General features: G+C 39.4%; 1 protein-coding gene and 1 long non-coding RNA gene across 3 annotated transcripts in view; one reads left to right on the forward strand and one right to left on the reverse strand.

Moving 5' to 3' along the window:
* The window catches only part of LOC134804314 (uncharacterized), a 538216-nt gene that overhangs the window by 131284 nt on the left and 392896 nt on the right, over nt 1-14036 (reverse strand). The gene's annotated exons all lie outside the window — the stretch shown is intronic.
* The window catches only part of LOC134804310 (SET and MYND domain-containing protein 4-like), a 27033-nt gene continuing 12997 nt past the window's right edge, over nt 1-14036 (forward strand). The window contains exons 1-6 of the mRNA XM_063777322.1: nt 1-593; nt 2750-2945; nt 3641-4000; nt 4310-4948; nt 6042-6257; nt 12965-13088. Coding sequence (XP_063633392.1) covers nt 188-593; nt 2750-2945; nt 3641-4000; nt 4310-4948; nt 6042-6257; nt 12965-13088 — 1941 coding nt within the window. The 5' untranslated portion in view covers nt 1-187. The remainder of the gene's footprint in view (nt 594-2749; nt 2946-3640; nt 4001-4309; nt 4949-6041; nt 6258-12964; nt 13089-14036) is intronic.

Below are 14036 nucleotides of genomic sequence, written 5' to 3' on the forward strand. Positions count from 1 at the left end.
CTAGCTGCATTTGTACTTGTAAACACTGAAAACACTGCTGTGGAACTTTTGGAACGCTGAAAAGACAATTATAATAGATAACATATCATTGAAAAGCTTTCTAGAATGATATTGAAGTTTCATTTCACCTATCATCTATATAGATCGAGCACAGACCTACTGAAAGAGCGGTCTTAGTTAAAAATAGATGCACGCTCGCGCCGGCTCTGTACTCCGTCGCCTAACCTATAAAATCAGTAATCACTTTCTACCCAACGTGTATAGTCAGGCAAACAGTGCAAGTTTTAAAATGTCCACAAATACGGTTGGTTTCTTTAAAAAGTTTCACGACACAATAAACGAAAAGATAGACGACGTCGCGAGGAATAACTTCGCCAATTTAGAGACTGATGCGAAGCGTGTCTCCTATTTGTGCAGTCTTCCTTTGATAAGGAATTATGAGTTGGAGGTAAAATGTCAGGAAATGCCGAGGAAAGACGTCGCAAAGGCGAAAGAGTTGAAGGACGGGGGAAATGCGGCGGTGCAGAAAGGAGATTGGGCTCGTGCTATGCAGTTGTACACGGAAAGCATGATTTTTATGCCGAAACAAGAAAGTAAGTATGGATTTACCTAGAAAATAGTGTTCACAGTACTGGAAAATATTTTATTACTCTTGTGTTGTTTTATTTACCATTTGAACGCAAAGTCCCCTTAAACACATAGCGGGGTGCTATGCCTTAACGCGCGCTTAGTGTGGCGTAATTATGTTGTCATAAAAGTAACTTCATGGGTTCAAGTTGGCGTGTGTGTTACATTTTTGTACAAGACATATGGCACTCCAAAGGTAAAAATTTCTTAGTTGACACAAAAACTGGGATTCATACATACTACACACATAATATGTATACCTACTCAATATTTCCTCATCTAGGTACTGCTGCTGTATAATATATTTCATAATCTACTGCTGTATTTGAGTAATTACATTCTCTGCAACGAACACGTCAAGTTATTGATTATCTATTGAGTCACCTACATAACTATATTCTTTGAGAGCACTGCGAACTTTAATATGACGATTCTCTTGCAAAAATGGACTAAACAAATTAATATTGTTATATGACTTATATGTATTCCACATTATATGTACATATTACTAGCGACCCGCCCGGTTTCGCACGGGTTAACAAATTATACACAAAACTTCCTCAAAAATCACTCTATCGATAGCACATGAAAACTGCATGAATATCCGTTCAGTAGTTTTTGAGTTTATCGCGAACATACAAACACACAAACACAAACAGACAGATGTTCTAATTTGTAGATAGAAAAACGTTTACATTTTCGTAGAAATAACTATGTAGGTACCTATGTATTTGTAATCCACGGATAAATAAGAACTTTCGAAAGAATAAGCTGTATTTATTATTATTCGCTACTCTCCGGTGTTAATTTGATGATTCATAACATTGATCGTGATAAATCAAACAAACAAATCACATGGAATTTTACAATGGCAAGAAAAATGCGCGTTGTATATAATCCAACAGTTTTAATGGAATCCTGTTTGTATTGGAAACACATACTTAAGCGCCAATTCCTTTGATAATTGCGAAATTGCGATTAACAAGTATACGTCAATTGTATGTATCTCATAACGTGATTGAATATTGCTTTAATAACGTTAGTAGGGGCTACTGCGAAGTTTTAACTCTTTGACCGCTAAAGAACCGGTCGACTGTCAGTGCAGTGTAAAATTTTAAATTCAACCAACTCACACACACACACACACACACACACACACACACACACACACACACACACACACACACACACACACACACACACACACACACACACACCGCGCACTCATATTGACTTGCAAGTCCATATACTCATTAGGTTAAATTAAACTTACTTATAAGTAATTACATATTTTTGTTATCCCTCGTGTGATAATTTTATTTCATTTAATATCTATGTTAATTTTAAAAATATTTACATAACAAGGTAGAGCGGTGCCCTTTTAACACAGGTATTTATTTATTTATTACAAAAGTGTTGGCGCCTCTTTTTAAGTAATAAGTAAAAATGAAAATGAAAAAATATTTATTCAGTTTAAGAAGTACTTATAGAGTTGTCTCTATAAGTACTTCTTAAACTGAATAAATATTTTTTCATTTTCATTTTTTTTTCATTTTCAGTTCGGTATAACATATTATTTGTATGGCGTACCGAACTATTGGAATACTTTGGATGCTACCTTCTATACGACGCTGACTGACTGTAGTACCTACTAAAATGACAAAGCGATCCGTCAAATGGGGCAATTGAAATGCAAAACACCTTGACGCTTAACCCGCTGAACCGAATTAGATTAAATTTGGTATGGAGTAGAGTCCGCGAAAGGATTTTGGATCGCATTACATCACTCAAATTATTCCTTACCAACCATGCAATACGGAAGAATTATGAATTATACGCAGTAGAAGTCGCGGTTAGAAGCTAATTTGGATGTAAAAAACAAGAACTATATAACCCCACTGAACTAATAGGCAAAGAGAATTTGAAATAGAGGCGGATTGTCAAAGTAAATTAGTAAGCACAGTAAATTTCCTGCAATCTTTCGACAGAAGATTAAAACTGTTAGAACGCCATTTGACTTTGCTCCTTATTCTTTCACTGATATGTGTTAATGTAAATGTACTGTGGCTACATAATTTACCATGACAGTAACTCTCTATACACTCTATTCTCTTTGTTTCAGGTGAGGAGCTCTCCATACTTTTCGCCAACCGCTCGGCGGCGCTCAACCATATGGGCCTGTACGAAGAAGCCCTGGGCGACATCCATCGCTGCCTGGCGCTGGGGTACCCTGAGCACCTGAAGTACAAGGTGCAGGAGCGGAAGGCCAGGTGTCTGCTTGTGCTGCAGAGGAACCAGGAGGCTGTTAGCGCGTTTAAGTACGTTTTAAATATCCTATATTCCTGGAATTTAGATAAATACATTTTACAAGTTCCTGTATTTACTTTTTCCTTCAAGCCTTTAGCCTGGAGGATAACGAGTTCGAGAAATTATGTGTCGTAATTTGGTATGTTAATACGGGAAAAACTTGTACGAGGCGAAACTTTTAATGTTGATTAATCTTTTGAGCGCAATTTGCTAATATTATTGGTACATTTTAAAAGTAATTTTATAAGTCCAACATCAGTAAGGTAATAAAGAAGGCACAACAGCTTAATTTTAATGTCAACTATGGCCTGACTGGCTATAAATATCTCTATATGTACCAACAGGTAAATCTACAAGACATTCATCCCATGATAAGTGAATAACAACCCTAATCATTTTAACGGCCTACTAGCCTAGTTGATAGACGGTAGTCACCTAGTGACCCTGCCCATGAATCAGGAGGTCTCGGGTTCGAATCCCGCGCGGTCAGGGCATTTGTTTGTGTATAGGTACGTCACACGTCACTTATTTTTTTACTGAGTTATAATGGATGTTATTTATATATTTAAGTATGTATTTTAATATAAGTATATACTTATTGTATGTCGTCGCCTATTAGTACCCATAATACACACATTGCTTAGTTTGGGGCTAGGTTAATCTGTTTAAGATCGTGCACAAAGTGACAAATATCTATTTGTTTCAGAGAAACAATCAAAGCCCTCGACCGCGCCTCAAAACTAGCCAGCGATAAAAGACAGAAGATGCTTGCCGACTCCAAACTCATGATCGAACTACTCAATAAGGGCATGGTGCTCGCCGGCAACCCAAAAGACCCAGCGCCTGTCAAAAAATCGCCACCTAAACCAAAACTACCAGGAAAGCATAACCCGAACTACCCCGCGGCTTCCGAAGCTATAGAGATTAACTATAGTGAGAGCCAAGGAAGATACGCTACCGCTACAAGGGATATTGGTGCCGGAGAGGTTCTGCTGATAGAGAGACCGCACAGTGGCGTATTGTTGAGCGAGTATTCAAAGACGCATTGTCAGCATTGCTTTACAAAGTACTCAAATTTTAAGTAAACTTATTGCGAACTAATGAAACTTACAAGTACCTAATTTACATGACTATAACTTTTTTTCTAATATTTGTATACCTTCTACTTATGCTTGTCTTTAATCTCAGAGACTGTGCACTTAATTTTAGCTAAATACCTACCTTAAGTATAAAAGTAGTCACCTTATAAAATACTGTTTAGGTTTCAACACATTGATTGATATCGTCGATCTAACGCATTTTAATTGTCTTGTAATCTATGAAATTAAGACGTCTGCATCAATGACATGTAGGTATAATATATTCGCTCTTCCAGATGCCCAATCCCTCTGGCGTGTCCAAACTGCCCTAACGTCATCTTCTGCAGCGACAACTGCTTGGAGGCCGCACAGAAATCCTACCACGCCTACGAATGCCCTATACTCCCCCTACTCTGGCAGTCAGGCTGTTCCATCACCTGCCACATCGCCCTGAGGATGATCACCCAAAACAGAAAGGAATACTTCAAAAACCTAAAAGACTTGGATATCAAACCAACAGGCCCATACCAGACTGAGGACTACAGAAATATATATCATCTGGTATCTCACGGAGATAAGAGAACTAAGCAGGATTTCTTGCACAGGACTCAAATGACAGCTTTCCTCGTGAAACTGCTTGAAATCAGCGGCTACTTCGATGGCAAACCAAGAAAAACTCCTGTAGAATCTAACGATGTGAAAACTATGGGTGTGAATGAGATTTACAAGGAAGATACCGCGCTGATCGGCGGATTAATTCTGAAGAACCTTCAAGTCCTACAATTCAACGCTCACGAGGTCTTCGAGCTTCAATGCCCTAAGCCTAAAGTGGGGCAGAACGTTATAAAACATTGTGGAAAATCCGTGTTTATTGCTGGCGCCGTGTTTCCCACTCTCGCGCTGTTCAATCATTCATGCGATCCTAGTGTCGTGAGGTGAGTGCTAAAATATTTAATTAAGTAAATACAAAACAGTCGTTTGCATACTAAAACATTGTATCTATCATTAGTGCAAAAACAAAGATGTGCGCATCTGCTGTATCCAGGATCCACCAAAGGCGCCAAAGTTAATAAGTATAGCGAAAAGGGAAGTTAAGTATGTTTTGTCACGTTCGTCTGTATATCACAAACGGCATGCTTGTCTCTTGAGATTGAAGCTCATATTTTTGAGTAGGTACGTAGTGAATTCCATAACAGCTAATAGGTACATACATGGTCGTGACGCCAATGCTGCACTTGAGTAATATTATGGCAGGGTGACACGCAATGACAACGCAAATTTTATAGCACGGATGCGCCAAAAAAGTTTGTTTTTTACACGGTGTACCGTTTGAGATATCAATAGGTATATACGTACGAGTATTATACATACTTACGGCGAATAATAATCGCTGTAGGTCATACGTATATCTGTGCTGTAGGTAAAATAAGTAAAGTTGCCGACAGGACTTGTGCACTAAGATCAAAGACGAAGTGACCGAAAGTCAAGCTACATACTTATTTAATCGAACGTGACAAACAAAGATAAAGTGTGTGAAGTGAGACACAGTTGTTAGGCTTGTTGTTTTTTCGGATCGCTTTCTCTAGTCCTAAGGACCAATGCAGACGGACTGCAACCCCACTGCAATTTGTATGGGAACTGCACGCCAAATGCAACGTCGGCGTGCAGTTCCCATATAAGTTGCAGACCGTCTGTACCGGCCCTAACCCATATTGCTCTGTGCAGTGATACGTTTCGATTTAGATTTCCAAAACAATAACTATACTGTTCGCTTTAAACACTTGTCTGTGTATGCTATATAAATTCCTTATCCTGTCCGAATTTATAGTCACTTTTTTTTTTTTTTTTATCAAGAATGTTTTTTTCTGCTCTATACTAGTTAATACAGCACAAACGAGGTTTATAATGTTTATAATGTTTCGTCCACCGCACACCATAGAAAATCGCCTAGGGGTTGGTCTGTGCCGCACACATATGAATTATAATATGATTATAAACGTTCACGTTTTCTTATACATTTTTTTCCAGATACTTCAGCGGCAACCGCATCGTAGTCCGAGCCGTGAAGAACATACCCAAAGGCGAGGAGGTAGCGGAGAACTACGGGCCCATATTCACGACTGTACCCAAGGCGGAGCGACAGGCGCAACTGAAGGAGCAGTACTGGTTCGACTGTACTTGCACGCCCTGTCGGGAGAACTGGCCGCTTTATGAGGAGATGACGGAGAACTATATGAGATTTAAGTGAGTATAAGGTTTAGTAAGTTAGTGGCTTAGGGGCTATTCATAAATTACGTCATTTCAAATTAGGAGGGGGGGCGGGGTTTGGACATTGGATGATGGTAGCATGACGTGGGAGGAAACGGGGTCATTCGAATCATGTTTTTGGATGATTTATAAAAATCGGCAAAAATAAATGACGTAATTTATGAACAGCCCCTTAGTGGATTGATATTTTAGACCCCTATCAAACATAATGGTAATTTGATGACAAAGCAGATATCGAAGCCCACATACCGTAGTATGTAAAAAAAAAAAACTACTCCGGGAGTGCCGACAGAAGTGAAAACTCAATGACTAGTCCAACATGTCTGCAGCACTATGTATAATTGACCCATCCTCCTTTCTATTGAAAAACTTTAGTTCCGAAATTGCTGGCCAGTGAGCTTAAATTTGTAGCGTTAATTGTTTAAAATTCGAATAGAAATTGTAAAGTTACCTTGCAGACCTCGCATCTAAATATATTTGGTCATGCATGATATTTTGAGTTTTATTCACCAGTACTAGAGTTCACTTTTATTAGCGATTTCATCAAGATGTAGCTTTATTGAATTATATTGGAGTGATATAAAGTTATGTAACTGTGAGATCAAGATTACAAGATTACATTGAGCTTTATTGCTTAATATAAAAGTCCAGTTTTAAATAATTGACCTGATTATGATACGTTATGACTAAAGTTCTTTGGTGAATAACATTGTCCGTCACATGACGTCAGCGTTACGCGTTATGCGTTACCCGTTACGCTGTCTCGAGTATATAATTTTTTCCCCACCTCAAAAAGTGATCAGCGCCGCTAAAGAAGTTTTCACTTCAAAAATAGGATATCTACTTGATATTCACTCTACAATAGTGGGGTTTTTAGAGTCCAGACACTAGCGTCTTTTAAGCGTCGACGTCTAGTCAGCGCTATTGAAAATGGCATTGCTGCGTAGTTGCGCAAATGTTGAGTCAAGCAGCAACCATAGAGTTGACTAGATTCCGACGCTCGGGAGACGCTGTGGGTACCTACTCTTACCCAGCTTAAAATTATGAATAGAAACTAGTTAATAATATATATAGCTACAAGAATCACTGATTTCTAATATAGATGTTTTATTTGAGAACTGTAAGACCTGGGTTAAAAAAAAAAACTGATTCGTATAGAGGGCCGAAAATGTAGGTCCAGAAAAATATGGATTTTTGGATTCGGCTCCCGGGTCGAAAAATGTTTGACGGCCCGGCTTAACGGTAAGACCTAGGTGGGGGGTGCTCGACCAAATGTCATAGAGGGACCCTGGCAGTTTTTGAAGCCGCCATTTTTTTTTCAAAATGTCCGACTTTTTTTTTTGTCGTTTTTTCAAGTTTGTCCTAGCGCGCTGAAATTTTGGTCACGGAATCTCGGCGTCCTCTAGATTCGTATGGAAAAAAAAATTTTCGAAAAAATCCAAGATGGCGGAAAAAATGGCCACTTTTATTTTGTATGGCAACTTTTAAACGGCGCGTGATAGGTGGGGGGTGCTCGACCAAATGTCATAGAGGGCCCCGAGAGAAATAAAACTGCATTTAAAATTTTTCAAAATGGCCGACTTTTTTTTTTTTTTTTTTTAAGTTGGTCCGAGCGCGCTGAGATTTGGCATGCGGCGAGCCCGGGGGCCCAAGATTACCATGTGAAAAAAATTTTTTGGAAAAATCCAAAATGGCGGAAGATACGAGCAAAAACAAATTTCCAAGTAGGTTAAGCGAGCCCGAAGGGCGAGCTTCAGGCTGGGAGGCCGCAGGCCGACCCCGCGACGGGCCGTCAGGCCCGGAGCTTCAGCCCGAATGTCCAAACGTGCCCAAACCCCAGTAATTTTGGGCGAGGCCGAAGGCCTCGCCGCGGGAATGACGAACCAAGCAAAATCCTATACAAAAACTGTGTTAAGCGAGCCCGAAGGGCGAGCTTCAGGCCGGGAGGCCGAAGGCCGACCCCGCGACGGGCCGTCAGGCCCGGAGCCTCCACCCCGACTCCCGAAACGCGAGGCCGAAGGCCGAGCTGCGTGAATGCGGTGCTCCCAAGCGTTCTACCAAGCCAACTGTCTTGATAAGCGGAGCCGGCGGGCCGAAGGCCCGACGGCGAAGCGTCGAGGCTCGCGAAGGCCGAAGGCCGAGCTCCGCGTAGGGCCGAAGGCCCGGAGCGTCCCTTACGCATGCGCTAGCACGCGAGGCCGAAGGCCGAGCTGCGTGAATGAAGTGCTCCCAAGCGTTCTACCAAGTCTACTGTCTTGATAAGCGAAGCCGGCGGGCCGAAGGCCCGACGGCGAAGCGTCGAGGCTAGCGAAGGCCAAAGGCCGAGCTCCGCGTAGGGCCGAAGGCCCGAAGCGTCACACGAGAGGGGGAAGTTGGAGCTTAAACACGACCCAATAGGAAAAGTGTCTTAGACAAGCGAAACGGCGGGCCGAAGGCCGAAGGCCGTAGGCCCGACGTGAGGTTGTCAAGACACTTTTACTATTGGGTCGTGTTTAAGCTCCAACTTCCCGCTTACCCCCTAAAGCAAAACCAACCCTCCAAGTGTTTCAATAAGCGAAGCGGCGGGCCGAAGGCCCGACGCTGAGCTTCGAAACCCAGCGAAGGCCGAAGGCCGAGCTCCGCGTAGGGCCGAAGGCCCGGAGCGTCCCTTTAGATTTCCCATGCAAGCGAGGCCGAAGGCCGAGCTGCGGGAATGAAGTGCTCGCACGCGGATCTTTTCGTCATAGCAAAAGTACAACTTCATTTCCTTTTACAACAGCACAAACAACAGCACCAACAACAACAACAACATAACAACAGCACAAACAACAGCACCAACAACAACAACAACACAACAACAGCACCAACAAGACCGCGGGGCCCTCGGGCCCCGCGCACAACGCACAAAACTAGTACCTAAGTATACAGCCACACCACTTAAACAATGGGAGAGGTGCTGCTCACTGATGGTGGGAGATAACCAATTTACTTAAGGGGCCGGTATATGACGTTTTCGATTTAGACCTCACTTTGTAACCATAATTTGTTCAATAAATGTTTAATAATTGCATTAAATTACACGTAAATTTGTTCACGAAGAAACCGTGTACCGACTCTTCATGCCATTATATTTTTAATTTGCTGTTATTCTCTACAAATCGACACTAAAAGTATCAAAAAATCAAAATATGGAGTTCCGTTTGAGACAGAAGCAAAACAATTTTGTCTTTGACAGTAATTGAATTATTGTATGATTTTGAAAGCTAGATAATTCAGCTACCAATTTATTATCGATTTATATTTTTACTCACAAAGACAACACAGAAATTCAATCTCAAATGTAAACTTTCGAACAATTTCCATACATTGACGACATCACTCAAAATTCTTCTTCAAGTCAGATGCCCGTTGGGGCTACACCGGAGCACACGTGTACTTCTTCAAATGAAAATGACAGCTTGATTTTCTTTCTTTTGACAATTATATTGACATTAAATCATATACGCACCCGAGAAAGTATACCAGTAGATAAATTGTATTTCAAAAAATAGGGTACATAAATATCAGCTCGCGTCTCATTTAAATTTGATTTGCTGTTATAATGGTTGAAAACCGCAGTAAACTATCTTAAAACAATACGATTACAGTCGAATTTAAGTATTATGTTCCTTCAAAACTCGCTTAAAATGAAAAAAGTTTAAAGACTCATCTTTACTGATTGGGATCAATTTTTATTATGCTGGTATCATTTTGCGTCAGTTTAAAAACGTATTTGACTTCTGTACGTCAATGAATTTTGATGACAATTGTAATCTTGTATTATATTATAGAACTTTTATCTTAAAATATTGCCAATTAACAGGAAGAGTTATGTAATTCGTATAAGTAATACCTGAAAGTCTTGTACCTAGATCTGTAATACCATGGATTGCGACGAATGAATGATTATGCCGTTCATTCCGTCTATATGTATAATGCGTGTACGTGCTGTTCTCTGAAAATCTTCAAGAAAAAATAACGGCTAGACCAGCAGCAGCACTAAGTACTAGCGAGTTTTTGCGGCTTTGGAGACCGAGATGAAGCTTAGGTACAGGCCAATAACGCTCTAGTTATTGTTATATATACTCGTACCTATGTATCGAATGTTTTATAAATTACCAATAAAAAGCAATGTTTTATTTCGATTAGGTCTACATTTTGTGCATATTGCATATCTGAAGTATTTTCGTACTAAACTTGAAACTTTCGTTGAATTAAATAAAATAATTATTCCAAATGTACAGTCGCCTGCAATTTATGTTACACAACGAAGGCCGCAAAAATATCTGACACGATCTTATTTGTAGAACCATAAGACCATGTCACATATTTTTGCGGCCTTCGAAGAGTAGGTACCGTCATTATCACCAACTTTGCCCGCTTTTTTTTTTAAACGAATTTCTCAAAAAACATCACATCATGACTTTTTTTGCTCAGCACGTCCATTGTGATCAAACGCATCAGTTTATTTGAAAAAAAAAAATTATCGTGTTTTTACCCATTTTTTTGCGTTTTAGAGGGCGGGCAAAGATATCCGGGGTTTTCGCCAACATTGCCCACGTCAATTTGGTATTCAAATACAGCTCGTATGATGATGATGTCTAAGGATCACTTAAAGGTTTTGAGCAATCCTACCATTCCCTGTTAATAACTTAGCGATAAGTGTAAAAACTTTTAAATAAATTTGCTGGGCAATGCTGCCTACCCGTTTTTGCCCATTTCCAAATAAGGCTCGCCTAAGCATTTTACAAAGACTAGGGTTGTCACTTTTGAGAAAATCTGTTACAATAGTTTAATGGCCAAAAATTTGATTTTTGTTGTGTTTTTCATTCGTTAACGGGATAAAACATCTAAATAAAGGATAATAAGACAAATAAATACAGTATATATTTATAAACTTATTTTAGTGTACAAACATAACCTTCTTTTACTTGCGAAGTTGGGTAAATTAGATGAAAGTGACAACCCTAATCCGTTTTTGGTGGTGGGCAATGTTGGTATGGATGCCAAATTACCGGATTACTTTGCCCACCGCTAAAACTTTTGTGTATTTATTTAGGCCTTTTTAGTTTAAATCTCAATAGACATAATCTATGCTTCATGTGTTATAACTCAAACCCGGAAATATTTGTCAAAGGGTTCTCAATTTTTTCTACTTGCATTCATTATTTATCAATTTTTTGCCCACCGAAATATACCCTATATTAGACAACTCGCTCAAACTCAAAATTCCCAAGTCAAGTTATGCACAAGTTTGATATATAGTTTTGTCAGAAATATAACCTATTTTCTACTAAAAATAGCAGGGTGGCCATAACTATTATTATTTTTTCTACATTAACGAATTTGTTTAAAATTGTCGGTTTGGGCAAAGTTTCCCTGGAGGCAAAGTTGGCGCTAATGACGTAACATATACTTGGTCAAGCAGATATTGTCAGTAGAAAAAGGCGGCAAATTTGAAAAATGTAGGCGCGAAGGGATATCGTCCCATACAAAATTTGAATTTCGCGCCTTTTTTTACTGACAAGGTTTGCTTGACCAGCTTTATTATTGCAGGTGACTGTACATAAATGTTTCGGTGATTTTGAGATTATTTTCCAGGTTAGTTTACTAACAATCAAGTTATGCAGATACTGATTTCGTGAACGTATAAGTAGTAAGGTACCGCTATTGTTTAGCGATACCGATTATTTTTTAAGGTAAAATTATACCGGTTGAAATATAAAGATATTAAAATTACAGCAGGGACAACCATTTTTTATAGGTGTACCTAAACCATTATTGGCCGAGCGTTAGCAAAGGTCTCCGTTTCAGCTTGGGCAAAAATGCTTTTGTATGTTCTCCTTTGCAGATCACATTTCTCAACTGATTCTCGTGAAAATTTGTAAGTAGGTTCGATAGAACTATTCTGTTTCGCTTTTTCCGCCAAAATGGAATTGCCACCCTGCTGAAACTTTATTTATTTAAATTCCTATTGAATGGATTTTGCACCTTATGAAAAACCGTAAGAGTAGTAAATAACATTTTACATCTGGCTTAATGACATCTTGTTTTATTCGCTTTAATTGTACAAAACGCGTATCTCGACAAAGCAATATTAGGTAGTAAAACAGTCAACAATCAAATGAATTATAGGTACGTCACGTGTGACATGAACAGACAAGGAAAGCAAGATTAAATGCATTGTTTCTCTTTCATCTTTCAATGGAACGCTTTTACCCTCAAAGGAGGCTAGTGGTCAGTACTAAACTAAAAGTCCAATCTTAAAAAAACATGATGGGTCACTGACCTGTCCCAGTAAAGTGAGGTAGTGTGCGTGAAGTGCGCTTGTGTGTGAAATGGGGTAAATTGACAGAATCTGAAATTTTACCCACCGCTACCGTCGCCTTAACACACACACACACCGATTTGACGACCGGTCCAGCCTTGACCCTGCCTAAGCCGATGGTCCCATGTTCGAATCCGGGTAAGGGCATTTATTTGTGTGATGACACAAATATTTGTTCCTAAGACATTGTTGTTTTCTATGTATTTATAATTATATTATATCTATCGTTGTCTTGAGTACTCACAACACAAGCCTTCATGAAGCTTACCGTGGGGCTTAGTCAATTCGTGTAAAAATGTCCTATAATATTTATTTATTTATACAAAATCCTTTTCAGATGCGACTCTGACCGGCCGTGCCCCAACGTGATCGCCGTGCCCTACGACGCGAAGGAGTTCATGATCCAATGCGGACTTTGCTTGCAGTACACTAACATTATGAAGGGACTCAAGTCTTTACAGGCAAGTATTGAGAGGTTCATCAAGTATGGACTGTAGGTACTCACAGTACACGAACAGTAAGATGGGCCTCAAGTCTCTACAAGCAAGTAATGACCGTACTCTGACAGCTGTGCCCCGTGACCGCTGTGCACTACGCTAAGTTTATGATTATTGATTATTTGAGTGAGATTATCCACTTTTCTATTCTATCTCGCTAAGAAACTGAGCATTGTTTGCCACATGGCCTTTCGAAGGACTAGGCTAAGTCTTCTGTAAGTCTAAATTGCGTTGCTCTAAATATGTAAGTATGTAGTCTAAATTCAACTTCAGTTCAATATGCGACTATTATTTCAATCGAAAATTATTTCGTGGTTATTTTATCATGAACCTGAAACGACAATTATGTTCGAATTCCGTCAATTCACAAAGAGCATGTAATACATAGAATAAACAGGGGTGACTGAACAATTCGGTGCTGTATAAGGCATTAGTGTACGTCAAATAGACGACAATGTTTTGGTTAAACAACGGTGATAAATATAACAAATTTTCCGCGTTTGTAGAGTGATGTAATTCTAAAAGTATTTAACTATACCTAGTCCGGGCAACATTTTTGACCTTTAGGTCTGATAGTGAAAAATCTCTTAGACATTGATTATTAGATTAACTTGAACTTCAGTAAATATATCCCTATCAAGTATCAGAGCATCGTTAAGAGCCCATCGACGTGCACACTAGCGCCACTGCTGAATAATCGTGATTATTTAAATTTAACGACAGGTATTGAAAAAAGGGGGCCGCTACGTACTGTATTGTGTATTTAAGTACCTTTTGAATACATCAATGTTGCTGGATTCGTCGATCTAGGAACTCAAAACAAAAACGGCCGTTTTAACTTTGGATGCATACTTTCATAAAGCATTGATCAATATATCCGAATAATAATTACATCAGATATAAGAAAAAAAC

Source organism: Cydia splendana, chromosome Z, assembly GCF_910591565.1.
Source record: "Cydia splendana chromosome Z, ilCydSple1.2, whole genome shotgun sequence".
In the NCBI taxonomy this organism is placed as follows: domain Eukaryota; kingdom Metazoa; phylum Arthropoda; class Insecta; order Lepidoptera; family Tortricidae; genus Cydia; species Cydia splendana.